The 27,123-nt window shown below is 40.0% G+C and overlaps 1 protein-coding gene and 1 long non-coding RNA gene across 6 annotated transcripts in view; one reads left to right on the top strand and one right to left on the bottom strand.

Moving 5' to 3' along the window:
• The window catches only part of LOC116961017, a 28,970-nt gene extending 8,179 nt beyond the window's left edge, over positions 1-20,791 (top strand). Inside the window, exons 3-5 of the long non-coding RNA XR_006166606.1 lie at positions 5,326-5,397; positions 17,473-17,618; positions 20,251-20,791. This is a non-coding gene — a long non-coding RNA (uncharacterized LOC116961017). The remainder of the gene's footprint in view (positions 1-5,325; positions 5,398-17,472; positions 17,619-20,250) is intronic.
• RORA (RAR related orphan receptor A) overlaps positions 2,475-27,123 on the bottom strand; it is a 374,860-nt gene continuing 350,211 nt past the window's right edge. For 4 of the 5 annotated variants that reach the window (XM_042804082.1, XM_032990238.2, XM_042804083.1 and 1 more), the window contains 9 exons: positions 24,847-24,932; positions 15,976-16,117; positions 13,938-14,333; positions 10,880-11,001; positions 9,510-9,642; positions 8,726-8,833; positions 7,226-7,336; positions 5,793-5,905; positions 2,475-4,463 (listed from right to left, as the gene is read on the bottom strand). In XM_042804082.1, coding sequence (XP_042660016.1) covers positions 4,299-4,463; positions 5,793-5,905; positions 7,226-7,336; positions 8,726-8,833; positions 9,510-9,642; positions 10,880-11,001; positions 13,938-14,333; positions 15,976-16,117; positions 24,847-24,932 — 1,376 coding nt within the window. In that variant the 3' untranslated portion in view covers positions 2,475-4,298. The remainder of the gene's footprint in view (positions 4,464-5,792; positions 5,906-7,225; positions 7,337-8,725; positions 8,834-9,509; positions 9,643-10,879; positions 11,002-13,937; positions 14,334-15,975; positions 16,118-24,846; positions 24,933-27,123) is intronic. The other variant, XM_042804084.1, reaches the window with a different exon arrangement.

The following is a 27,123-nucleotide window of genomic DNA, read 5'->3' on the forward strand; positions in this document are numbered from 1 at the left end:
GCTGCCCCTCAACAACAGACAAGTGATTCAATTGACATTCCTTAGCAAAAAAAAAAAAAAAAAAAAAAAAAGGCAAAAAAAAGAAAAATCCTGTACAAATATGTATTTTTCCCTGAGGGATCAAGGTTACACCCGCAAGTGCTCTATGTACATATTGCACTGTAGAGGAATGAAGAACATGTGCAAAAAAAGCAACAATGATTGAAGCTTACTAATCAAACCTTTTAATCATGACTGCTATGTCATCTTGCATTTTGGAATGTTGGAACACAGCTATTCCTTTAATCTAAAATGTAAAAAAGAAAAAAAAAAAAGAAAAAGAAAAACACACCTCTACTATGGCACATTCAATGAAATAAAAAGTTTTCCAAAGACAAATAGACAAATTCCATCAAGAAAATAATACAAAGTTCGTTCATTTGTTTTTTTTTTGTTTTTTAGAAAAATTACATTACTTTCTTTCATTGTTTCACATTACAAAATCTTTTTTTTTTTTTTAATGTTTACACAAATCACATTTTATTGCAGGAATATTTCAAGTGCCATCAAACATTTATAGAAGGGTTAAAAAAATAGAAGTCTCTCTAAAGTGGTCCAGACAAGGCTTTGTATAGAATAAATCTTTTTTTTCCACCTTCTATTTTTGACTTAAGTATGTCGAATACATTTTCTTTATTCCATTGACACTTAACAGCCTAGAAGCAGCCACTCACACGTACCCACGCATATATTCATGTGTGCACACAAATGTACTCTCTCACACACATACAGGTGCACATACACACACAGATATCTTGGTATCCATACTAAGATAAGCTTTAATAAAGAACAACCAAACTTAAAAACAGCCTCCCTTTTCACCTAATCCCATAGTTTTTAAAATGTCAAACAATGTTGGAGATGTTGAAGTATATTAGGGTGGTTCAAATGACAGTATAGTATCTCTTTCCTAGAAAGCCAGAAAACATCTCTGTGGGTAGATCTAACATCCCATGAAAATCGCTTTGCAGACTTTAAGGAACAGGTCATTCACAACCTATATATTCTTCCTTTATCTTCAGCTGTCCTCACGTTTTTCTTTGTAGTGAACTGGGCAGAATATGAAAACACTCATGTATGTGAATATCCACTGACCCCAAGTGTGTTTTTCAACTGAATATTTGCTTGATCATCTGATACCAGGCCATAGCCCGAGCAGTTCTGCAGAGCGCATTTCCTCTGCTGCTTTGGGTTCTTGTGGCCGTCGGCCTGAGCAGCTACACTGACGTTATTCTACGCCTGCTTTCCTAAAAGCCTCCTTGGCAACAGAAGTCTTAGCAGTACATCTGCCATGCTGGATCCCTTTTTCCTCCCCTCTCTATGAAGAGCAAACCAAAAATAATATTCTATTGCCAAGTGGCTGTTAACTGCAATCAGGAAAGCAGAGTTACTTGGGGTCTGTATGAACAGCCCGAATTAACAAGGTGCCTGTACACAGGAGCTCCCGCAGACAAAAACAACAGCACTTTCTGGCCTGGAAGATCACGTCACAAGCTGTTTTCTGATGGCAAAGGGCTTTCAGCTAAGGCCCTATCTGGAACATTTTTATAGTTATGTATTTTATTAGTAAACGCTCCAAGAATCTGTGTTGTCAATGATTTATGGGTGTAAATATGCTGAACTAGATACCAACTGGCACCTAGATACCTGGTAAAGTACTAACATTTATCAGGAAAAGGTAAGAAAAGGACGTGGCTGAAAATTAATCCCCAATATTTTGCCTACTTATTGTCAGAAGTAGGAGTTGTATCTCGGTCTCTAAAAAAGTACAGGTCTTACTTTATTATTCATTAGCTGACACTGAAATTAAGTTTAGTTGATCTTTACACGACTAGCACCTAAGGCTGGTCACATTCAGAAAACATGTTAGTTAAAAGGGTTGCTTTAAAAATAGGAACACGCATTAGAATGAAAGTACCGTATCGTGCCAGTTACTCCAATAAAGTAAACAATGATCCTGGGAAGAGTGTTTCAGGGAGACTGGAGAGAGCACGTGTGGGGCTGCGAGCCACCCTGCGGGGGCAGGCAGGGTGGAGCAGTGGAAGGATGGCTCTATGGACTTTCTCCCAAAGCTCCCTCAGGCCACCATCCCGGTGCTGCCCTCCCACAGCCCGGGGCATACTGCCTGAAGGGGCAACATGCAGCTCATCTCCCCTGCTTTCAAACCATAGAGATGAGTGAGAGCTGTGAGATTCCCTGACGTGGTAGACTACGTGTCACAGCTGAATGTCTCAACTTGACCCCAAAGGAAACATGTTCAAATCATGGAATAAACCTCTCTTTTGCTTATTATAACCCACGGATCTAATTCTCCTTTTTAAAATAGTTAGGCTTCAGTGTGCTTCTATTCACTTCTGTTACTTCTCAACGACTGCAGTATATGCAAGGGATTGTTTATACTTGGAAATTAAAGCAGTGGAGCACATTCTGTCTCATTCCTTTTTTTTTTTTTTTTTTTTTGAAAGTTTCTGGCTTTTTCTTATGTACTTCATCAGAAACTTCAGTGGTGTAGGCAATCCAATTATACATCTTCATCTCATACAAACCAGTTATGCACCTCCGGCTCAAAGAGCCAGTTTATTTTGTGATGTCGTTCATTATGAATCTGCTTCCTCCAGAACTAGGTTTACTTGCCATATTTGCTCAGAGACAATATTCCTCCTATAGGGAATGGTAATTAATAATAAAGACTGGAATATTTGGCTTATTGGTTGGTTATGCAGTATCACAATTTCAGAATTATGATATTCATGATTTCCAGGCATTATACAGAGTACAAAACAATGCTTTCTAGCAACAGTGTGCCTTTACTTTGTTAGTCTGTCCTCATCTGATAAAGTGCATCTTTTTAAATAATGAGAGCAATGGACTTCTCTGTTCAGCTGCCTGAAATGGAACTGCTGGATGCTGGAAGAACAGGGGTCAGTGTCTCATCTCACTGAAGTCCAAGACAAACCTCCTATGGATTTTGATAGGCTAGAGTTTGAAGGCATTGTTTACTATATGGAGTAGAAAAGTATGTAATACTATGTCTAAAAATTACTTTTCCACATACATGTCATACCCACATACTTTTACTGCAGATACAGACTTGAGTAAATACCTTCAAACCTGGATTTACGGTGGGCAGAAATACAGTTTATTTAATAGCCTGATTTTGAAGGATGCTGTGTCACTCATTTGTAAATGATCTGTAATTGCTTAGTTTAACTTTGACCACAGAAACTCAGCACCTTTGAAAATGAGGCTTTTGACTTTTGCACCTAAATTTGAATTTAGGCATGTAACTGTAAACATCCAGGTTTGAAAGATTTGAAAATGAAAGTACCTTTGAATTTAACAGTGGGAAAGGTGAGTTTAATTTAGAAAACTGTCATTATTTTTAACTCATTAAAAAAATCTGTAACCATTTCAGGATATGACCAGCCTCTCTTTAAAAGTAACATGGAAAACAGCAGCATAAATACCTCCCAATGTACCAGTACCTGCCAAACCTTTTTCAGTTAAACTTGAATTTCTGGTGCACATGCAACACAACAATGAACACACTAGCATTTAATTTAAAGAAAAAGGTGCAAAATGAAAGTGCCTTATCAATTCAACAAGAAAAGCTATACCAGTAACTACATTTTATATTAATTAAAACAATATATAAACAATATCTCTTTTGCTATATATAGTCTTCATGCCCATTTACCCTGTAATATATTATAATGCTATTGTTGCTATTGCTATGGACCCTTTTCATGCCGTTCTGTCTACTGGCAAACAGTGGTAGGTGAAAAAAATCGTCCTTCATGAAACAATGAGCAAGTTGTGCAAACTGATGCTGAAATCTCTGCAATGCACACCAGTCGCTGATTACTAGGTGGACTCTGTTCTGATCAACAAATTGATTGTTCTGTCAAAAGTCTGGGCAGTGAACTACGAGAGAAAACAACCTTCTGATACTAGTACCCTCAGTCTGTGTAAACAGAGGTCAAGGATTGAGAAGCTGAGACAGAAAAAGGGTCCATATTTGTAGGCATAATGGAAATCATATGCATGAGAAAAACAAGTTCAACTTTGTTTCATTGTTTCCCATCCTTCGCCTGACCCCGACCGCCAAGAGATGTGCAGTGTGTTGGCTCCCTAGGTCTGTGCAGGGCCATATAAAGTGTCTTGGTTTTCTTTCTTTTTTTTTTTTTCTTTTTTTTTTTTTTTTCCTTTTGTTTTAATGTTTGTACTTCGGACATTCTAGAAGTGCTTAGGTGATACGTTTACCCATCAATTTGCATCGCTGGCTCAAATTCTGAAGTGAACAACTCCTTGTAAAGTGGAGGAAAATGAAGTCGTACAATGTCTGGGTATATTGCTTTAAATGCCATAAGCTTTTCTGTATGTCGTCCACACAGTGCTCTTAAAGTAGACACTTTGCATATTAACTGTAAAAAAATGAACAGAAGTCATACGGTCATATATGGAACCAGGCCTCCCAATCTTGCGCTTAGGATTAAAACTCTCCCAAAGTCTTTGAGTTCACTTCAGTTGTTTACTTTAACAATGACATTTCAGTTGCCTAGTCCTGAATGTTTGTTACATTAGATTGAAAAAAAAAAAAAAAAAGGAAGCCACGAAAAAGCTGTTTAAGTCATGAATTAATGCTATTTGTGAAATAATATTTAAATTCATAGGAAAATGCATCATTAGGTTTCCTCAATTGCCAAGCACTAGACTGATATAGAAGTATTTCATGGCTGGATCTTCATTCATGCAGCTTGGTCATTCTCTTGGAAGAAGGCAGTCCTGACTACTTTTAAACCCACTGTGAATATTATAGAGAAAACTGGCAGTGCAATAGATTAGGCTTTTTTAATTTATACCAAATCAGGTGAAAAGGAGCAGACCAGAAAAATTTGTACTTCAAAAATATAACTAGGGTACTTCCTGAACTTGCTGGGTAAATTATTTGTAATAAAGCATATGGAAGAAACTTTCTTCTAACAAAGGTATCCAAAGTATACACTGGGAAAAAAATTATATGAGCTAGGGTTTGAAATGAGGAGTCTGCAAAGCCTGGGCTGGGCCATCCTGCTTCTATTGTAATGAATTCTGTGGTATGAAACTAAGCATAAGCTTTCCGGCTGTGTGGAGTTCTAAAAGGAACTACCTCTGTCAGGCAGGGCCTATCTTTCCCAAGATGTTCAGATTTATTTTTTTTAACATCACACCACTTTTCCATTTTTGAAAAACTGTGTGAAGATACTTCAGATTTGCATAATAGTATGTAGTATCTCTTTTCCCTAGGCATCAGTATTTGGAAGAACTGCTGAGAAAAAGGCTGTGTGGGGAACTTGTCATGGAATACTGAAAAACGAGGTTAGTTTGGGTATCGCATGTTATAACAACTTAATTGTCGTGCATGCAGAGATTTCACGAGGATTAAGGCACGCATGTTACAGAACAAATAATATTCTGTGTGGCAGAAATGTTGTGTAGGAGAAATAGGATAAAAACCTTCAAAAATTGCTTTTCATGAAGTTCAGCATTAAAATACTTCTTTTCACACCATTATCAACCTTGTTCCCTAGTACATCATCATTTCACCTCTTCTAGTTTTTAGTAAATAGTTTCAGTTAAGCACCTTGATTTTGAACACAGAATTCTGGGTGTACAAATAACAAATTCACTGCAGAAGAGCTTTTCCACCATAATTAGAATACCATTCATAAGAAAGCATACTTTTATGGTCATGTGAGTGTGACCGTTCTTACCTTTGTTAGAATTCCATCTTCTCGGTGGTTCTTCTGTAGGACGTGCTGAAGTGCTAGCTGAATCTTCTGCTGGAGTTTTTCAATTTTTACTTTCTCCTGAAGCCATGAGCGATCTAAATATAAATGGAGTTAACACCTCTAGTACTACACACATCAATCACACTGTACCAGGAAGTACTATGTCTGCTACAGATTCATCTTTCTTTGCCACTTTCCTTCCCCTTCTTATATACTCTCATACAGAAAATGAGTTTCAAAATTATTATGTGCATTTAAAATTATTTTTATAAAGCCCTTAATTAGAAGAATGCAGTGTATCTGAATAAGATGTATTAATCATTTGCTCACAAGGTCTGTAGAATGCAGGGTATTTACAAATTGAAGCGAGCAACTTTTTAGTGGGAATGAATTGATCACATAATGAACAAATAATTGGAGTGGATCTTCTTGCTAAGATCTACAGTGACATACAGAAAAATCAGAAGCAATTATTCAGCTACTAAAACAAAAGCGCTCCTAAACTTCCCAGCAGAAAAGTAGTATTAGCTGCTACATCCTCTGTGTGGCAGAACTGTGGGATTCTGTGACTTACATACTAAGACACAGGGCTAACATACTTCCCATCTGGCAAACAGCATGAGAATGTATTTATGATAGTCTCAGTAAACCCAGTGTTGCTAACAGACTCTTCCACCACCAATCCTGAGTCCACTATGCTGCAGTCTAAAAACAGAGTGTTTATTTCCTTGGGTGTTATGCCAGACACAAACTGACTTTCTGCACCAGTATCTTGTTTCACTCGACCTAATAAGCCTTCCCAGACCTTGGAATACAGTGGCTATCTACTTGAGATTATTAGGTTATTTTAGTCATGGGTATGGTAGACCCAGGCTGACTCTTGGGGTGACTTGTATGTCTGGCACCATAATTCTCAGTATACCCAGTTTCACGATGGGGACAGATACCTAAGTTACCTCGCTACCTTTGTACCACACTAAAATGGCAACCCTGCTTCCCAGACTGGAGGTGACACTGGAAACATTCTGTCATGTGCCTGAGATAATTCTGCTCTAGCTGCAAGCTCACATACATTGAAAGCTGACTATGTAACTTCAGTGACTACCTCCTGCCCATCTCACCTAGATTGACCCAGTGGTCTGACCCACAGGCACTTACACTTTAGAAAGGAGCTGAGTCTCCAACAAGGTGAAAATTGGGAAGATAAGGGCTTAGATTAGGATTTCCAATTTACAAAATTTATTCCTAAAGTCATAGTTTCAATGTATTAAAATAGAAATTCTAGCCAAGGAGGAGACACTCAAAAAGATGATGACATTTCACACTGTCCAATAGTCTTAACATCATCATTAATAAGACTTCAAAAGAAAAATGACCTCTATCAAATAAACCTAGAGCAAACCTTTATTTCTTACCTGCCGACATTAAAACAAACGCAGAAAACAAAGCTATCTCATCTTCTGTCAGGTGCATAGAACATAAACTTTTTCCAAATTCAAACACAAAACTAATGAAGTCTTCACAACCTGCCAAAAAGAAGGTACAGCTCATGACATGTTGTTTAAAACTACTTCATAGCTACAGAGTTGTTTTTTTCTGATGGAGGTGAAAAATGGATGTGCAGTACTTCATAGGTGAATGGTCCTCTCCCTAAAGACTGTGGAGTGATGGTAGTGAGATGTCACTCATGCTTGAGCTTATTGCCCTCTGCACGAGTCCCCAGCTCGCACAGCCTGGCAGCCAGTAGTTTGAAGGTTTTGCACACTCTCTCTTTTTCACATTTGGTTCCTTTAGGGTAAGTATGGGTAAAACCCAAGCCATTTTCAAGCTCAAAACCGATTGAGCTTTGTTTCTGTTCTAAATGGAACTTTCTCATGTCACTGTGGACTGGAGGTTCAAAATGTGTACTTGAAAAGTGCTAATTTTAAGACTATTGAGCACAGAGAAGAGGCAGGGGAAGAGAGGCATACAAGGTACATGCAGGAGCGAAGGGAGAAGCCAAGGTCTGAAAGCTTTTCATGCAGAAAAGGAACGCTGTCTCCTTTCATCCATTCTCTTGCTCATACAGGTGTAAGTCAGGTTACTGCTGCTGTTACACATGCTGTTACGCAGTTTGCGGAAGTGGAGCACTACTTTGAAGGGGATTGCAACCTGATGGAAGAGGGCTCTCCTCTGCAGATCTCAGCCCCAACCCAGCTTATATTTCTGGATAGGGTTGGTAACAGAGGAAAGTTCTGTTTCATTGGAACCCACATCTCATACTGCATTCTCTGAATTGTTCGCACTCAGACGTTGTACCTTGAGGTGTTTTAGGAAGGCAGAGAATACTTGAGTAACTGTACAGCATTCTCTGCTGCCGTACTTTCACTGCCCTCCAAAATGGCTTACATCCCAAATCTATACTCAGTGAAATGCATCCTTTTAAAATTAGCAAAAATATACAGGAAAAAAATCAAAGTTATAAACTATGGTTTAATTAAAAAATTGATTTACAGTATTTTACCCGCAAATAACTGGATTTTGCCTATCACAATACATCTTCAAAGCAGTAATGTCTGTGTATCCAAAGTTAGCTTAAAATCTGCCTCCTTTTCCAACAAGATCTATACAATGTTAACACTAGATATGAAATCTGGGCTTCTGTTCTCAACAGGTGTGTCCAAACTGCTCTATCCTGATCTAAGTGTTGAATTTCAACACCAACAGTCCTTTACTGCATAGACTTAAGCTGTTTTAACTCCTGAAATCAGCTTGGCCTCAAACAGAGCCAGTATGACTGTACAAAATAAGCAGTTTGAGCTTTGGAACTCTCATGTGAATACTATAGCCTGAATTTTTCAAACCAGCTGTCCCCTAGCTTTTCCACCTTAGTATTACTTTTTTTATTTAAGATACAACACTTGATATTTCCTTACCTAAGGACTTGAAAACCTCTGGGCTAGCATACTTGCCATCAAAGTAGACTGTGTTGTTCTGGGAGTCAAAGGCACGGCACATTCTGATGAACACAACCTCTAAAGACCCTAAAACAGAAACAATGTATGTTTGACTATTTAAGTAGAGACTTCAGTTGCGAAGAGCAAGTAAGGATTTTAAAACTTCCTATGCTCTGCACTGAGTATGGATCAAGTAGGGTAGTAGGTTTCGGTGTTATAACAGAGCACAGTTTGATTCGCTAGTAGAATTGAAAGAATTCACATAAACCCCTTTAGAAGTTTTTTACCAAAGCAACTTAGTTAATGCTAATTAATCATTTTTATTAGAATAATGAAGTCTCTGAAGTCAAAGCAGCTCATTTAGATTTATGTTCACAAAGCTTTGACTACTTCATGCAGTATTTGTAAACTGCATTACTTCTACAACATCTTGCATAGAACAATCTGGATTTTTACCTTGAAATATGTTATTCGCTATTAGTCAGCCAAAATCAATTTGAATCCAACTTTGCCATTTTTACACACTCATTGCTCCCTTGCTCATAATGAAAATTTCCTGTGTAGACTTGAACTCGTTCTGTCCAGAGTAACTAAGAAGACATGTTACTTCAGACAGACACGGACAACTTGTAAGGTTTTCCCCTTGCGTTATTTTAAATGATCATTGTACAACATGTATATATGTGTATATAATCACTGGATATGGTTAACACCTTCCTCAGTCAAAACTAATAGAAGCAGACCTTAAAACTGACCCACATACCTGCTTTTAAAAGCACAATTTGATCGTTTTGACACAGTTCCATAAAGCCATCAATGCGTTTGGCAAATTCCACTACATACTGTATAGCTTCTGTTATTTTGACTGCGCATAACTGCCACATTACCTCTCTTTGCTGTTTGAGAGAGAAGAGAAGTTGAAAAATTACTAGTCAAGGTTTGGAAAGCCCATTTTCATAAAGCAAAACTGAGTTGGGGAAAAAAAAAAAAAAAGTGAATTCTCTCCAGCACTCAGGCTACCGTCTGCTTGTAAGACAAGGGGAATTACCCTCAAAGCCAAAGCCTCGTGTGGATGAGTGACAATGCAAACATGTGAGACTTTTCAGTGATGTCAGAGGAGATACAGGTTAGAGTATTTGGATTTCATAAGCCAAAAATATGAAAATATAATGATTCTGGTCATTTCAGTGGGAATTTTATTTGCTGCATCAAAAGAAAATGCCACTCTACACAAGCAGTGCATGATCACATTTTTCCTATCAACGTCTGTATTTTGTACTGAACGTAAACGAATCTGACTAGCTTGTCTTCATAAAGACACGTATACAGATATACATATATGAAGATCATCTTGTTAGCAACATAAAAAAAGCATGCAAGTGTAGATTTTTTCATATGTTGACAACAATTCAGAATGAAATTACCTAACAAGTGGAAAAAATTATATTCTTAAAGGTTAAATATTTTTTTTTTTTTGTGGAAATGAAAAATATGTTCCAAGAACAGTGTGCTTTAATAGTACTTCCCCGGACAGTTTTCCCACAGTAGCCATTTGGCAGTAGTTTGTGGATGGAAGGCATGTTGGAAACACAAACATGGATTAAATCGCAGAGTACTGGGTGGCGTTACGGCAGCGCTGTGCTGCTGTTCTATAGGTGACACTGAAACACCGAGTGACAACTGTAGGATGAATCAGGACTACAACCAGGCACTGAAGGCTGGAAATCTCACAGCTTTCTGTGTTTGTAAACTCAAAATAAAACACACCGTGTAAAATGACAGAACCTGGTGGTTTCAGCTTTTGTTGTTGTTGATCCAGGAGATTACAAATTAAAAAGTGAAAAGAACATGCCATATAGGATTAGAAAAGTTTCTCTGGTTTCTTGTTTATCAATCCCAGTGAGATTTGAGGGGTATGGCTTTGCCTTTTCCTGTACCTGTAAAAATCACAAATGCAAAGGATATCCTAACCATCTTGCTGCTTCTGATTCTAGTGTATTATTTTTTTGAAAACACACAAAAACATACGTTCCCGATAGTAAACAGAAAGCAGTGAAAAAGTGAATTTTGCAGTGTGTTATAGAAATACCATGCTTTAAAAAAAGCATGCCATGGATTGGCATGTTTTTATACCTTGTTCTGATAGTTCTCAATTTCTTCCTGCAGAAAAGTCTGCCATGTTATCTGCTGTAACTCCTCTCTCAAGTACTGGCAAGTTTCCATGTGCGACTTGGAAATATTCTGTGCAAGATGTTCTAAAGGAAAGACCAGAAAGCGACACGCGTTAGGAATGCAGGGCCGCGCCGGCAGACACGACCCGGCTGCCATGTTGCCGCTGCGGCGGGGCGGGCCGAGGGGGAGCAGGTAGGGACGATCTGCTTTGGTTTCCCATCTCCTCGGGCTCTGCCCCTGGCGACGCGGCCGTTCCGCGCCCGCGCGGCCGTTCCGCGGGGCGAGCAGCGGCCGCGGCCCGCGCCCGCTAGGGGGCGCTCCGTGCGCGCGCCCCGGCCCGGCCGCGCTCCCGCCGCCGCCCTCGGCGAGGTAAAGGCGGCCCGGAAAGCGGGGCTGGCAGCGCCGCGGTGGAGTAGAAGCCACAGAAAGCAATCCGGATGGGCGAGGGGGCGGCCCCCTCACGTGGGGGCAGGGGCGGCCCCGTGGGGACTCTGCCCCGCTGAGCGCAGGACACTCGCGCCACGTCCAGGGAGCGTAACAGCACTGCCAGCCAAAGCTGGGCCCGGTTGTGTTTTATACAGCAGAAGCTTTCTAATAAAGAAATGCGGGTAGTTAGCACCTCTTCAGTGTTCTGTCAAGCAGGACACTATCACTTGAGGCTGCCTGTGAGGGAAAAATGTCTTCTCTACTCTTGTATCATTAAAAAAAACCTAGGAAAATACACTTCTTAGAGAATCCAGACAATTAATACAGCATGCTGAAGACTCAGGGGTTTTTACTTCAGCTTTATAATAGTTCCTTAGTTAACTAAACATGATTTAAAATTTCCATACAACATTTTAATTCCAAATAAACCATTTTCTGCTGCTATACTTGGTTAAAAGACCCATACAGCAGATTTATATTTATTAATAAAACTTGATTCCATAAGCCTTTAGGAACACCTTCAAAAGCATGAATAGCGTTTAGACATCTGAATTCCACTTCTACTTTATCTTTCTCTTTTCTGCCCTGACTCTTTGCACATGTCTGTTCTCCTGTTTTAGCGCGTGACAAGTAGAGGCCTGGTGACTTGTCTCACATAATTCTGCAGTTGGTGCTTTTGCGGGTTAGGCCACTGAAAAGGAAGGCTTAGAATAAACAAGAACAGTGGTCAGTAACAACACTGGGGTACTCTTAGGGACTCGAGCATTAGGTTTTCTGTGAAACTGGCCTTGTTGGGTAACGACCAAACCCAGCTTCTTACAAAGTGAACTGCTGGACCAATCAGTCTGGTTTAGTATCATACTGCATTAATAGTTTGATGTAAGATACTACCTGAAAAGTCTTTTACATCCAGCTGAGGAAAATCAGATCCTATGTGCTACTGGAGCAATCAGTACTGTAGTACATGAGGTAGTTCATACTTTGGTTGTCACCATAGCTTTCCTGTATTTCAGAGCAATTTTTTTTTTTCTTACAAGTCTGTACTTAAAACATTGGCTCTCACTAGCAGCAACTGCCAGCACTGTACCTGTGCCCTTGCAGGACACAGAAGGTGAAGTATTACCATGTTATTCACAAACCTCGGCCTCAGTTCTGGACTGTATTTCAGCACACACCTACATACTTTCATTGAACAGCCACACCTTTCCAAATTGAAACCTTAGTCTGGAAGACAAACATTCTTCAAACATTGTTTGGTAACGTCAGCGTTGGGCACCCAAATCATGCTCTGTAAGGTTTACATGCAAGCACTAAGTAAATAAAGGCAAGCAACATGACAAACTTACTTTAGGCCACTGTTCCAAACTCAGTACTTGGCCTAGAAATGAAAAGCCCTTTCTCTTTTCTCTGTGGGTTTAATATAGATATTTTAATAACTCCTGAGAATATTAACAACTAATTGACCGAGACAAAGCTGGTAGCATAGCCTTTATCCTAATTTTTATTTCTCATTTTTACTTATCTGTAACTGAAGTTATCTGAACTCAAGCCAGACACAGTATTTTGGCTGTCACAACAAATTACATTGCAGAGAACTGCATTCCGCAACATAAGGATATTGAAAAGTACGCCTTCTCGTCCCTTCATCTCTGCAAAATATCTCAAAAGAACATAAACTAAAGCAAAATTTCATATCATATGCTTGCCTCTAATTAAAAAAAGTTAGCAAAAAGAGAAAAATGTAACTTGCAACACCTGATTTTTCAAACTACTTTTAGGTTTTCATAATGGAATAATTAGCAAAAATGTTGCTTAAGCAAGCAAAATCAATTTTAAATGCCTGACTGCTTATATAAGTAATAGAAATCTTAAAGCCACTTCTCTAATGCCCTGTTCCAGTTTGTTTATAACCAGTTCATGTGGCACGCTCTAACTCGAGTCTTAGATGTTGACAAGTCATAGTTGTGGAATTCAGCCCTAGTGTAATCATGCTGGGAAGAGTTTAAAGTAAAAGGTGCTAATTAATGTGGTCATTATAAGGCTCTTAGGGAAATTATCAAAACTTGCTACATTCAAAGATTGTAAGTATCTGAGGTCAGATTCTCTTCAGTCAGTGGCAAGGAGAACTGCCCTCAGATCAGACTGCACTTTGGTTTCATAATTCTCAGGGACAGGTAAAGAACAGAAGAAAATCAGCCTCGTCACTTCTTATTAGAAAACAAAGTACTGAGGTGACGAAAAACAAGAGAAAATGTTCAGAAATAATCTGCAAATAAAGAAATACTCTGTCTGTTTGCACAGCACTGAAAATGAGCTTGTTAATCAGTATTCAAGAGGGTTCTATTACAAGGACTGAAAATAAGAGCAACACTACTAGAGCTGATCAACCCCAGGCTCCTGGGATTTTTCATCCAGGTCTGTAAGCGTTCACCACGTACCCCGATTAGGGTACGGTGCGCTTCACAGAAGAATGCCCATACACGCTCACGGCTGGACTGAAGCAGCGCTCTTGCTATCACCTGGCTATACGTGTCACTTTAATCCAAAGGGTACTATTAAGACAATTACAATGGAAGCTTTTCTCTCTCATTACCTAATTCTGCCATGGACACAGTTGGAGAGGTCTCCCCATTTGTAAAAGAACAATAAGGGAAGAAGCCCGATGCTGGTGTGTAGTCACATATTGGTTCTGGTTTGATTCCATTAATATCAAGACCCGACTGATCTGGAGAAGGCTGTATGTCTAAGTAGAAGCTGCTAACTGCAGAGTCTGCTTTGCTACCTTCAGGGGTATGCCCATCAATGTAATTACTGAGGTCATCATGTAGCTCTGTTAACCCATTGGTGGTGATATTGTATGTTGGTGTTAGTGGTTCTGCCTCTCCTGGTTGCTGCTGATGATCTCGCTGCTGCTGCTGCATTCGATGCTTCTGCACCTCCGCGTACAGGCTGTCCCGCTGCTTCTTTGACATTCGACCAAACTTTACAGCTGAAATACAGACACACAATATATTACATTTCTACAAATCCACTACTGCATTTTAACTGTCTTGGGTCTTTAAACACTACATGGAAGGACAGAGTATAAAGGGCAAATCAGCAGGATGGGCCGACCTAAGAATCACTTCTGTCAGCTACAGGTAAGGGAGCTGCAGCATCTACTTTTCAGAAGACCATCCTAACATGCTACTTAAATGGACCATTAGACGTCACTGTTTTAGCTTAATTAATGAACTTTCCACTGCTATACCAAAAAGATTTTTTCTTACATGTCCATCGAAGTTGACAGATGCCTCTTCAGCATTCAAATCCTACCTAGAAAAGTAGAAGCTGAAACAGAATACCCCGGCCTGAGATGAACTGTCCAATTCCTCCTGGCTGTATATTCATGCTAAGTGAACCTAGAGAGGTATAAACAGGTGGGGTCTATCTCAAAGAGTATCAAAAGCAAGCTTTATTGATACTAGGACTGAAGCACATGAGAACCACCACAGAACCTGCTTTCAGTGCAGCTTACTGTGACAAGCAAAAATGTTTACTTGGAGAATAGTTGTTAACTGTATGTGTGTGTGCGCGCTTATATTTCTCTCCACAAAATTATTGCTACTTTGGGAAATATTAATACTGAGCATAAGCTGGAAGCAACTGGTTTGCAACATCCAGTGAATTCCTAAGAAAATACTATGTGATTTCTGGGACCTGCATCAGCTGTAAAAGCCTCATTCTTCAGGAAGGTGGCTACCACCTTGCACTTTTCTACAGGAAAGCAAACATGTCAGAGAGACTAGTCATTACACGATCGGCCGTTACAGGTTCCTAGTTTCATGCCCAATAATAAAATTAAGACAAGGTAATTCAAGAAGTCAGTGTAATCTGAAAACAATCTCCTTAATTGGGCCTCATGTACATAGAGTAATGCATATGTATTTGTAGAACATGTAGCGTTGCTGTCACTATGGCAGGGAAAAAGACTGAATCAGATCTTCAAATTGGGTAAGTGATGGCAGCTTTGTTACATCTACGGGGGAGGTGTGCAAGTATCAGCTGCAAATCCAGTTCTAATTGAGTTACATAAGCTTCCATTTAACAGAGGTGGGTTTTCGTCATTACACTAGGTGCAATTTTGAGCTTAATATTAACAGCACTGGAACACATTTTCTTCAGAATTCTGCCACTGAAAAAACACTGCTATTTTCTCTTTGCAATTTTTTCCCTTATTCATTATACACACGTTTAAACTTCTCTCTATATTGTAACACTCCTGATCTGTACCAATATAGCAATCAGAGTGTTATTTGCAACTATAGTGTGTCGCTTAAATTGGGATGAACACAAAAAGTTAATAACATTAGACTAAAAACTGCATCTTCAAGAAGTCACCAGAGACAAAACTCCTAACTGGGAACTATAAGAGATAAATAGGAAAAATAATAAATCCAGGAACTTTGTATATGACCTAATTTACAAATATGTGAATTTATAGCAACATATAAAAACTACTTGATGATCTCAACTATCGGCCTGATGCACAATTAACTATTGCATCCTATGTTGTTTTAGTTGAACTTGCAGCAAGTATACAAAACATTATTTTAGTTTTTGCAATTCAGCTGTGTGTTAGCAGAGCTCACCATCTCGAGACATCCCCACCGCAAGGCATTTCTGTAATCGACAGTGTTGGCAGCGGTTTCTGCTAGTACGGTCAATCAAACAGTTCTTCTGACGAGGACAGGAGTACGTAGCGTTGCTTTGCTGACTCCTTCTGAAAAAGCCCTGTAATAGAATTGCAAAATACAAGTCAAGAAGCTGTTAATGGATGGAAATAAAGACTCTGAAAGGTAGCATACCTTACAGAAAATGAGGTTCAACTGCAATATAGTCAACTAAAGGAAGTGAAGAGGGGTTTGTTTTGTTCTCTCCTAGAAACAAACGAAAACCAGTAACTAGTAGGAAACGGTTCATAAGAAAGCATTATGACACAGAAAGGAATTACACATTTTTTCACTGGTTTTACAGATCCCATATTACATATGGTACACCAGTTCTTTCCAAATGAGATAAAACTAGTTATAGACCTAGTTTTCCTTGATCTTCTATCTTTCTTGGGGCAGCACAGATCTCCAAAATAGGAAGGATTCAACAGCTGCTACCCTGTTCTGCTCTTTGCAGATGACAATGGCAGGCTCTGATGTTCAGCCTCACCAATGTATGTATGTGATTAACAATACAGAGCATGATGCTGAGGAGTTCCTTCTAAAAAGAACAATTTATTTTAAAGTTCTTAATTAGTTTGATGCTGACAGCAGAGGTTTTGTTGAACTCAGCACAGAATTTAGATTTTTAAGGAGAGGGGGAAGCTGAAACAGGTTTTATGTATTATCTCTTTTCTGACTCAACTGCAGTGGGCAGACACATCTCCCAAGAAAGTCAGTGTTGAAGGTTACGCAGTAGTTACGGCCTGGTTCTCTCCATCAGAATGGTGCATGTTATTAACCACTATGCCAGCTGTTTGCTTTGAAGTTCATTTCATCTTTTTGCCACAGACTGTCCAAATATAAGCTGGTGTGTGTGTAATACCTACTTCACAAGGATTCTGCGAAGATGTAGTCATTCTAAAGAGGCATTTGGGATCAGTGAGCACAGTAGTTTAGTTTTATGTTGCCACATAATGGATTAATTAACAGTGATGCAAAGAAAATACTTCCTCAGAAAGGCTGGGCACCTTTTAATTAAAGCTGGACTTTAACCAATTTTTTATTTATTCGAAGGCCACATTCTGGAGTCCCTTGGCACATGCCCACTCCTCTGTCCAGACACTTGGTGAAATAAACAACAGGAAGGACTTCTGCAGGACAAGGAAGAAACGTCCTAGCAGACTTCCTGCAGACAGAAACATGAGAGAACACCGAGATAAAGCCCACCGCTCCATCTTCTGAGGGCACCAGTCTTCATTGATTATACCCCTTTTATTAAAGCTTTAATGGGAAAACATGGAATATATAAAAAAAAGAGGAAACTGAAGATGCTTGTCTTTAATCTTGTTTTCCCATACATTGTTTCTCAGCCATTTATTCTGGTTTGTTTCCATACCATTGAACTTTCAACTGTTTTTTAATGTTTGTCAACAGTGAGATGATTGTTGCTGAGACTAAAAGTACTGCACCTATTGAGTTCTGATCCAAGTGTGTTTCACCCTGAAGAACACCTGAAATACCATGGAAGTTTCTACCAGTCCAACATCGTGACCAATCCTTCTGAAGGAACCAACCCTTCGGTAAGTAGATCGCTTAATTTCCAGTTCTCTCAGCACCCTTGGTGCAGCCTGTCACTCCAGTGCAAGGACACACACAAGTGCAGTGCGCTTCACTAAAAAAACAGGGTTGGGTATGGACCTGACCACCGACTGACTGGTCAAGCGCTCTCCATCTCCGCATTATCAGTCCCCTAAAATTTCAGTTCTCCAAACACTGTAACCGTGGCACTGAATGGCATACTCACGTATGAACTGCATGAAATCTGTCACTTAGATCCTGAAAGTTGGCTTTATCAGTATGTAAAATGAGCCTGGCCCAATAACCTCAAAGATCTATACATTTTCCTTTATCTGAGATGTATACTGAGCCTTTATTGCCATTTTGGCATATTTATTAAGAATAGTCTTGTCAAGCTGAGGATTATTTTTAGTATTATAACGGAGAAAATACTGGGCTTTTTGCTTTTCCAGATTTACCCTAGAGACACAGCTGCTCAATACATTTTAGTGTACAATGTATCAGCTAAGTTACAGCTTGAAGCTGAATTTTCAATAGAGCAGAACTGCCTGAAATGGGGGCCTTTAAAAGCACTTGCACTTTACAAACCAGTGATGTAGTAGAGTGCTTTTAAAACCAAACCCTACAATGTTATGGGGGCATACTGAAAACATCAGCAGTAGATAAAGCAAAACAACCCCTTGCCTCAGACTTCAGAAATTAATCTAAACTTGTCCAGAGCTCAGAAATACACATATCTGAGATCTGGGATTGAATTGACAGTGAAGTTAAACTGAGGATTTTTTACTGTCAAAGATCTTCTATATTTTTGTCATTTATTGGTGAGTTTTCTAACCTTTTGGTGGTTCTTGGGCTCTCATATCATTATAAGACACATAGGGAAGCCTCTATGACAGGAGCCTCCTGTAAGTAAATGTAGTTTCTTCCGAAGTTGGTTTCCCCCCGCCTTCATTAGAAGAAGAGAAGGAGAGATGCTGTATTCTGTTGTTTTGTTTCCTCACTTTTGCCAGAGGCAGAGAGCTAGCTATAATTTTTCCACCAGGAAGGAGGAGGTGGATGCATGCATGGTACACGTGTATACATTCAGGCATTATGCAAACCAGCCCAGGCCCCATGCTTTTAATTGCACGCACGTTCACAACCCTTCTTTCACATTCAGACGATTGCCTAATGGGCCACAGGCGGAGTGGACCCCTCTCACGAACAAAACCACTGCTGCACTCAAAAAGTCACGGCGTTACACTGCTCCGACCGACGGCACGGTCTGAGCCAAGGTCTCTGGCAGGGAGTGTGATGTCAGTATTAAAGATCCAGCTGATTTTGATGAGGCGTCACTGAGCTTTGCATGTCTCCCTTTTTATGTAGATGTATTAACACAGTGCCAGAAGAAGAGCAGAGCAGATTACAAGCCATAGCTTCATCTCTGCATTTCAGACTCCTATTTATATACAGCACAATATATGGGTTTTCATATGCTGCCAAGAAATCAAGTTTGGGAAAAAAGGGCGCAAGAACTTTTAATCTGCAAGTCAGTTTGAATAACAACTTGTTAAAAAAGAACTTTGAAATGTAAATAGCAGTTTTTGCGAAGTCTATTAATAGTTTCAGTAACTCCAGTGCTCAGTATTACAGCCATGGGTGTCTAAGCTTGTTCCTGAGCAGGGAAAAAGCCAGTTGCACCTCCCTGACGATCCAACCGGCACAGCACAGACTCCCTCTTCACTGCGGCACAGGCTGAAATGCTGATCTCATGTTTGGTCTTTTGACAAATTTTCATTTAATGAATTGATTCCTACAGTTCATTAACATACCCACTTCCACTTCTGTATACACATATGTCTTAATTAGCTGCTCATTGGCTGTTTAATTACAAGAAAACAGCTGACAGCTGCCTTGCTGCATCCTAATGGCAGACGTTTTGGAATGACTGTATGCAAGCCTGTGACAACAAAGGCTTATTCATAATCCCATGATTTATGGCTAATACTTAAAGACTTCCATGGATCATTAAGTTTTGCAATATTCTGAGCAATTAACAATTAGTTGGGGGGTTCATTCTTTTACTGTCTTCTAAAGCAAACTCGCAAATTTTCTTCAAAATAACATCAGAAAAATACACCATCCTATGAAAGACAGGTGAACATTCAAAGTGGATTTTTAACCCTTTGAAGACACTCAGCACATAGTATAGTTGTAAAGGGAGGAAAGTCCTGCAACAGTATTGTTTAAGAACCTTTGTTAATAAACTATTTGATAACCAAGTTATACTGCTACTGAAAACAGAGAAAAAAATGATCAGTTTTACCTATGTAATAAACACAGGAATGAGATTGTGTTGATCAGGTTTGTATACGAGGCTTTTGATTAGCCCTTTCTGTAACATGGCTCATCATTTTCTAACGTGTTTTGCTTGAAATTGGCTATGCAAAACAGTAAAAAAAGAAAAACTTCAAAAGCATGAATTCGAGGTAAATGTTTGCAATGCCAATATGACATTCCACATTCAAAAGAGAAAAGAAAAACTGGCTAGTAAGGAAAGTGAATGAATGAAACTAATGAACAAAAGAAATACAAGATAGGAAGTGACCATACATCAGGTATTGTTTTCTGAAATAACACGGACATTCCTTGTAGTTACAGTGAACAAGACCATCTTAGGTCTTCAAAGACACAAGAGACAAAAGCCAGTACCTATGAAGCTTTGAAAACGTGTGAAATGCCTGGAAATGTCCTGTGTGGATTGTTTTACGAGACCAACTGTGTACAGTCAGGTAAAGAGAGGGATCACACAAATGTGTTTGTGGGTCAGCTGGGCATGAACTGACACTGTTGACAGCAAAAGCAAGTAACTGCATCTGCAAATTAAAAGACATAGTTTGTTAACAAAAACTTCACTGCAAACTAAATGCTCTTTTATGTCCTTTTGAAGCATTCGGGTGTTTTCTGACAACGCTGAACTGGATTCAGCTTTCAGCTCTGAGAAGAGAATATGGATGTGTACACAAGGCAGCCTCCTCTCTCAGCACGGTCCCTAGTATAGAGCAAAAGGTTGTTAACTGGTTCCCACAATGGACGCTTGAGGAAGTGCTCCATCCAGATAATAGTTTTTTCAGTTGTGCTACTACAGTAGTAGTATTTCCAGTCTTACACAGGGCAACAAACTTTTATTTCTGAGTGGTGGTACAGTCTTCGTGTCATTCTTCATCCGTGCTTCTGAGTAGATGTCTTAAGATGACTACTCTTATCTTCCCTTTTCCCCCATTATATGTTGTACACTGGGCATCAGCAATGGTCAGATATAAAAAACCCCTCTCTTTCAAAATTGATTTTGTTTATAATAAGCCACAGGAGCCCTCCTAGATAAAGTATAAAACAGAGCCTGGCTAAAAACTTCATTTTTTTCACCATAGGGGGAGAAAGAAGATGGGGTGTTAAATTTCATTTTTTAAAGGCAGATTCAAATTCACATAAATAGGTTGGTGAGTTGGGAGTACTCAGTGATGTTTGTGCAAAACGCAGCCACTAACTTCATAAAAACAGCCAGTAACATCACAGCAAGGTAGGAAATGAAAACTTCTCAGGAAGCACTATTTGGCTTTGTTACAAATCTTCAATTCTAGTTATGTGAAACACGATATAACAACAAAAACTGGCCACAAAACTTTTAATTATGTGAAGTGCAAGGGTCACAAACCTGTAGAAGAGCAACAGGATCAGTGAAAGTCAATTTGACAAAAGCTTTTCTGATTTCATACATGACACAGATTAGGACTGCAAAGTTGGTCTTTACAACTAAAAATTCACTTTATGTTTTAAATAAATTCTATTTCTGGTGGTTATTAGTATTTACACAGTAACACTTCCGTTAACATTACAATTAAATAACATTAAAGTTCACACTGAACTGGAATGAAAACCAGTAAGAGGTGGAAGCATCCGTCTCTGCTGCTGCTGCTGCAGCTCCCTGCTGGCAGCCCAGCCTGCGAGGGTAGCGGCACAGCCGTGCCCTCCCGCTGCCGGTGGCCCCGCTCCTGTGCTCTGAGACGTGCGGAGGGGCTGGCGCCACCTGTGCAGAACCCCACTGACTTCTCTGGGAACGTCCGCTGGTGCAGGACGTCGGCTCCGGGAATCGGAGTGCAGGACTGGGAACTAGGTCTTCATAGCAAAGCACTTTTACAAAGGAAGGTTTAGCATAACATGGAGAGCAATGTAAGCATGCTCCAACCTGCAGAGATCATAGCCACAGAAAAGCTGGGGGAAAAAACATACTAACACACACCTGGCTCACTTGGCAGAAGCTGAGCTATGCCAACTTTTTCACCAGCCAAAATAGTTCTGTTGGGTGAGACTTTGTTGACATTACCGTGGAAGAGCGTAGCACAAACACAACCCATCTGCTACAGCAGGGCATTTCAAATGCTGCCTACCTCACTGCCGTGGTTTAAACCTGCCCAGCAGCCAAACGCCCCGCAGCCGCTCGCTCACCCTCCCCACCCCCCCTAGAACGTGGGGGAGAAAGTTGGCAGGGTAAGGAGACTCGTAGGTTGAGATAAAAACAATTTAATAATTGAAATAAAATAAAATAAAAATAATGATAATAATAATAATTATAATAGAAAATACAAACGGGTAACGCACAGAGGTGTGATTGCTCACCATCCACGGACCGACACCCAGCCCATTCCCAGCTAGTGATCCCAGAGAAGCAAGAATCCTGAAACCACTATCCCAGAAACCCAAGTGGAGCTTCCCGATCCACCCTTACCTATATACTGAGCATGACGTTAGGTGATAGGGAATATTCTATTGGCCAGTTTGGGTCTGTTGTTTTTGCTGTGCTCCCTCCCAGCTTCCTGTGTACCTGCACACTAGCAGGACATGAGTTGAAAAGTCCTTGATTTCTTAGTGACAATAAAAACATTAGTACATTATCAACATTCTTCTCATATCGATCCCATACTGAATCCAAAACACAGCACTATTCTAGCTACTACAAAGGAAGAAAAAAAAATCCTAATTAGCTCTATCCCAGCCGAAACCAGGACAGTCATGATCATTTAAACTCTTCCCGTGCCTTGTGCCCACTAGCACTCCCCTATCTCTCACTACTTGCAGATTGTCTGGGCTCTGGCGCTAAAGAAGGGTGAGCTTCAGAGTTATCCCCCTCCTGAAAGGGAAATAACTTAGTTAACTAAGCTGATATTAATTGGCTTTAAAATACTGCCTGAAATTGTATGGCTAGAAAACTTTGTTCTGCTACTCCAAGAGAAGGAGAAAATGCCTAACTTAATTCATGGGGCCACTGTCTGTCTTATTAATGCACACTCTGCTTTCAAGGTTCAAATGGGTTTCAGTGTGCTGAGCGTATTTACCTGCTTGCCTTCCCTTCTGCCCCTTCCCGCCAGCTGACCATCCTGGTGGGATTCTCAGAAGCAGACCAAGGATTGCACAGAGCTCACAGAGAACTCGATTTATACAGAAATCGAAGGAAAATAGCGTGTTCTAAAATGTAAGGAACCTCACACCCGTTCCTCATTCTGACCGCTGGAGGTACACAAAGGACTTTCCTCCTAATAACTCCCGTTTGCGTTTATTCCCGGGAAAGCACAGTCACCCTGACAGAGGAGTGCTCGGTGGGTGGCTCTGTGTCTTACCCACCCTGCTACGTGCCTACCGGCTGCGTGCTCACTGACGTGGCTGCAGGACGGTGTGCTGTTGCTTCCCGAGAAAGGCCTCTCCTGCACAGAGGAGCGTTGGCGCTACGCTAACCTCAGCCTGTGGACAACGATGTTCGTCATGGAGCGTGAGGCAGTCCCTCATCTACACGGGCCCCAGACCATTTAAGGATTAAAGAGGTCTCGGACCTTGAACATAACTTGATACTCTTTGACAAGATAGTCATACAGCAGAATTCTCACTGCAAACATCTGCCACTGTACACAGCTGAAATTTGATAAATGCAGCTCAGCCACATAAAGCTGGAAAAAGCAACCACTTTATTATCTATGTATTTTTAGTGTATTTCTTGCTTTTTACGTAGCAACAGCAGTTACAAAGGGCAGAAGGTGCTCTCCTATATCATTCTAACATTTTTACGTTTGTTGGTGTTTTAGGTTTTTTTTGTTTTTTTTTTTTCTCCTTCCTTCTTCCCAATACCTCCATGAGAGTGAGAGAATGTGTTAATGAAAACACACAATTCTTCATTGGAAAAAAACACAAAGGAAATCTCCACAGTGTGAAAGCAAGGAAATTACATTTTGAAGATGGGTGATAGAATCAAGCAGGTCAGGAGAACAGACTAAAAATTGTTATAAGTATAAATTCTTCACACCTAAAGTGTAGATTAACAGTAGAAAAATCTATCAGCGTGGGATTGCAACGCATACATACATGAAGACAGCAACAAGCCAGAGCATAGCTGTGCACCCCGTGTCATCCCAAGCTGGCACTGTAACTTTGTACTAGTGACAGAAAGGCGTGATGAGCTTCGCAGCACTCTGGCCTAGCGTTAGCGTTGTCCGAGTTAATTCTTGGTTGTGAGACACAAACTAAAACAAAACATAAATGCTTCTAGTGTAATCCTGGTTCAGTAGAGTTACTGAAGGTAAAAACCCAGGAAAAAATTCAAAGTCTAAACCTTCCACAGCAACGGTTGCACTGTAAGGAACAGGCACTGCTTCCAGGAAGACCCAAGTATGCTGAACACCAGTAGCACGTGCTATTTGTGCAACATCATCTTCCATGCCAAACAGAATAGATTTGTAACTATAGCAGATGACAGAAGACGACTGAGAAGTCGGAGAGCTCTCATGTATTTCAACACAGTTTCTTAGCAATTTACAAAGCAAAAATGGAGAGGGAGATTCAAGAAAGCCACAAACGCCCTTTCAAGTGAATCCACAGAACAGATTCTTTGTGGTACCCTAGAAGCGGATCATCTCCTGTACCTCTGCTGCTTATTGACCGAGAGACAGAATATGACGCACACAGCACGATTTTTGAAGCTTGTCCTGAAATCTGGGGCGGGGGGTGGGGTGGGGTGTCACAAAAATGCCCTATTTGAAACCCAAATAAAACCAGTACTGCTGAATCCCCAATTGATTTAATATCATTTGAAATTGAATCCACCAATCCAACTTCAGCACGATGCTTGCTCTTTAAAAAAGGAAGGAAAATAATCACTATCAAAAGGCTAAATGCTGTTTAAGACTTAATATTTTAGAAGCTTACCTTGCAGCCTTCACATGTAATGACACCATAATGGATTCCTGATGATTTGTCTCCACAGATCTTGCATGGAATAATTTCAATTTGAGCTGCAACAGAAGCACGCAACCAGTTAATTACATTTTCTTTTAAACACCTTATAAAAGCATTCCCTGATCAGCATTTGTACAGTGAAAACTAATAACCTGCTAAACATTATACTGCATTAACTATTCATTGCTGAACTGCAAGGGTCCCCTAGAGCTTTGGACTAAATTATGGCTGCTCGTTATATAATAGCTTTTGGGTTATTAAAATGGGTCATTTGAGAAGGTTTTTAAGAACCCACAAGAAGGCTAGAATCAGCATTTCAAAGCCAAAAAGAATAGGAGAGTTCACAGTTTGGCCAAAGAGCTAAGACAACACCAGAAAGGTTTCTTCCAATCTTACTCATGTGAGATTGTAAAAGGTAATTCTAAAGCTTGCCCTGCCTGAAGATGAATGCAACACCTTTAGCAGAGGTGTCACCATCATGCCATCCAGCTCACATGACTGGTCAACCCTAAAGAGAAGTAACAAGGTAAATAGCACCTGCATTTTACACAGAAAATCCAAAATTCAGGTATCTGAATTGAAAGTGAATTATCAGTACTTATTTGTATATTAGCCACCACAGAACAAACGAGGGAGCAAAATACAGTATTCTAGTCAACTTATGAAAGAAACGAATCGGCACAGTCTGGAAAATGCAATAGAGATACATGATAATGAACGCCCCAATTTTTAAAATTGAACTTCATACACCTAAAACATACCTACTGAATTCAGTTTAGTGTGTGACAAAACTCTCTGCATCTATCTCTAAATCACAGCACCTTCCTGTTTGAATCCATGGATTTAAGAAGGGACTCCTGTACGCTCAGGAACACGGTGTTTGGAGTGTATGGCTGCAATCATTTTGCTAGCAAGTCTTTTTGAATGGGACCATGCTGCGGCAGTGCTTCACAGTGTCAAAGAGCAGCAGTCCACATTTTACATATCCTTACATATGCTCACACAAACACAGACTACACATTAGGTAGAGAACCAAAAAATCCCAAGAAAGCACGTTCTCTGCCCCGATGGTGTTAGGATCAGGCTACATCAGTTTTCATGAACTGGCTTAGTCCAAACTGGAGTACAGACGCTGCTCTTGCTGTGTCTCTAACTGTGATAGATTAACAATCAGAAGTGCTGTTAATATCCTGTGAGGAACTGAAATCCTTTCATAATATGCCAGATTGTTTCAGAGAGCTTTTATTTCATCTAGTTTATGGCTATCCAGACTGTGACAACACATAAAATCTCAACTAATACTGTCATACAATGCATTAGCTTAACTTTAGTTGCACTCTTAAGACTGTTTTCAAAAAGCCATGTCCACTCTTAACAAACCTTGCATTTTACATGCCATTAAATCCCTAACCAACTGCTTATTATTAAACAAGAATCACCTTCCAATGCTACCGTGTGCTCCATTTCATTGCAGCCCATCATAGCTCAGAGCCAGGCCAAAACTGTAACTATAAACCAGAAGACTTCTAGCACAGCACTGACTGTGCTAAAATACTCCTTCAAAATATTCTCCAGATGACATCAAATGCAGTGATCGGAGCAGCTGAGTAGCACCCAAACAGTTCCCATTTGCTCCCAGGAACATAACAGCAGCTAAAACGCTCTGCTGAGGAAAGCAGAGCCCAGCAGCTACTGGGCTATGTTGCTGTTTTCCTGACAGTTTCATATCAGCAGCTTTCAAAATACTTTCATACAGCAGGACACCACTTGCATCTGCTTCCACTATAAGGATCTTTGCATTCTTGATCTTTAATCCCCCACCTTCCCTGCAGCAACAAAACGACAGGCTGAAATTAAAAGGTCCGTTTAGGACACTTAAGGAAGGAAATACTTCTTCCCTCCAGTCCTCTGAAAACTTAATTTCATTTCGCTCTCAGCTAACACATTAAACACAATGGAGCAGGAAGTGAACTAATAAAAGGGAAAAATAAAGTGTATGCTGTTTTTTGAAGTGTTACATTAATTATCACTAGAGCATCATAAATTTAGGAGAGAAAGTTTTGAGCAGGAAAAATAGCATAACCCCACTTCACATCAACACGTTGAACAACAGACTGAAAGTCACAGAAACTCAAAGCTTGTGTAATGTGCAGTTCAAATTCAGAGAGCGATCCTGTGGGCGAATGCCAGAACAGATCTACCAATTCCCAGTTGTGCTTTTACAATATATGATTATTTTTCTACTCT

The sequence above is a fragment of the Tyto alba genome, unplaced genomic scaffold, assembly GCF_018691265.1.
Source record: "Tyto alba isolate M040663 unplaced genomic scaffold, T.alba_DEE_v4.0 Super-Scaffold_41, whole genome shotgun sequence".
NCBI classification, from domain to species: Eukaryota; Metazoa; Chordata; class Aves; order Strigiformes; family Tytonidae; genus Tyto; species Tyto alba.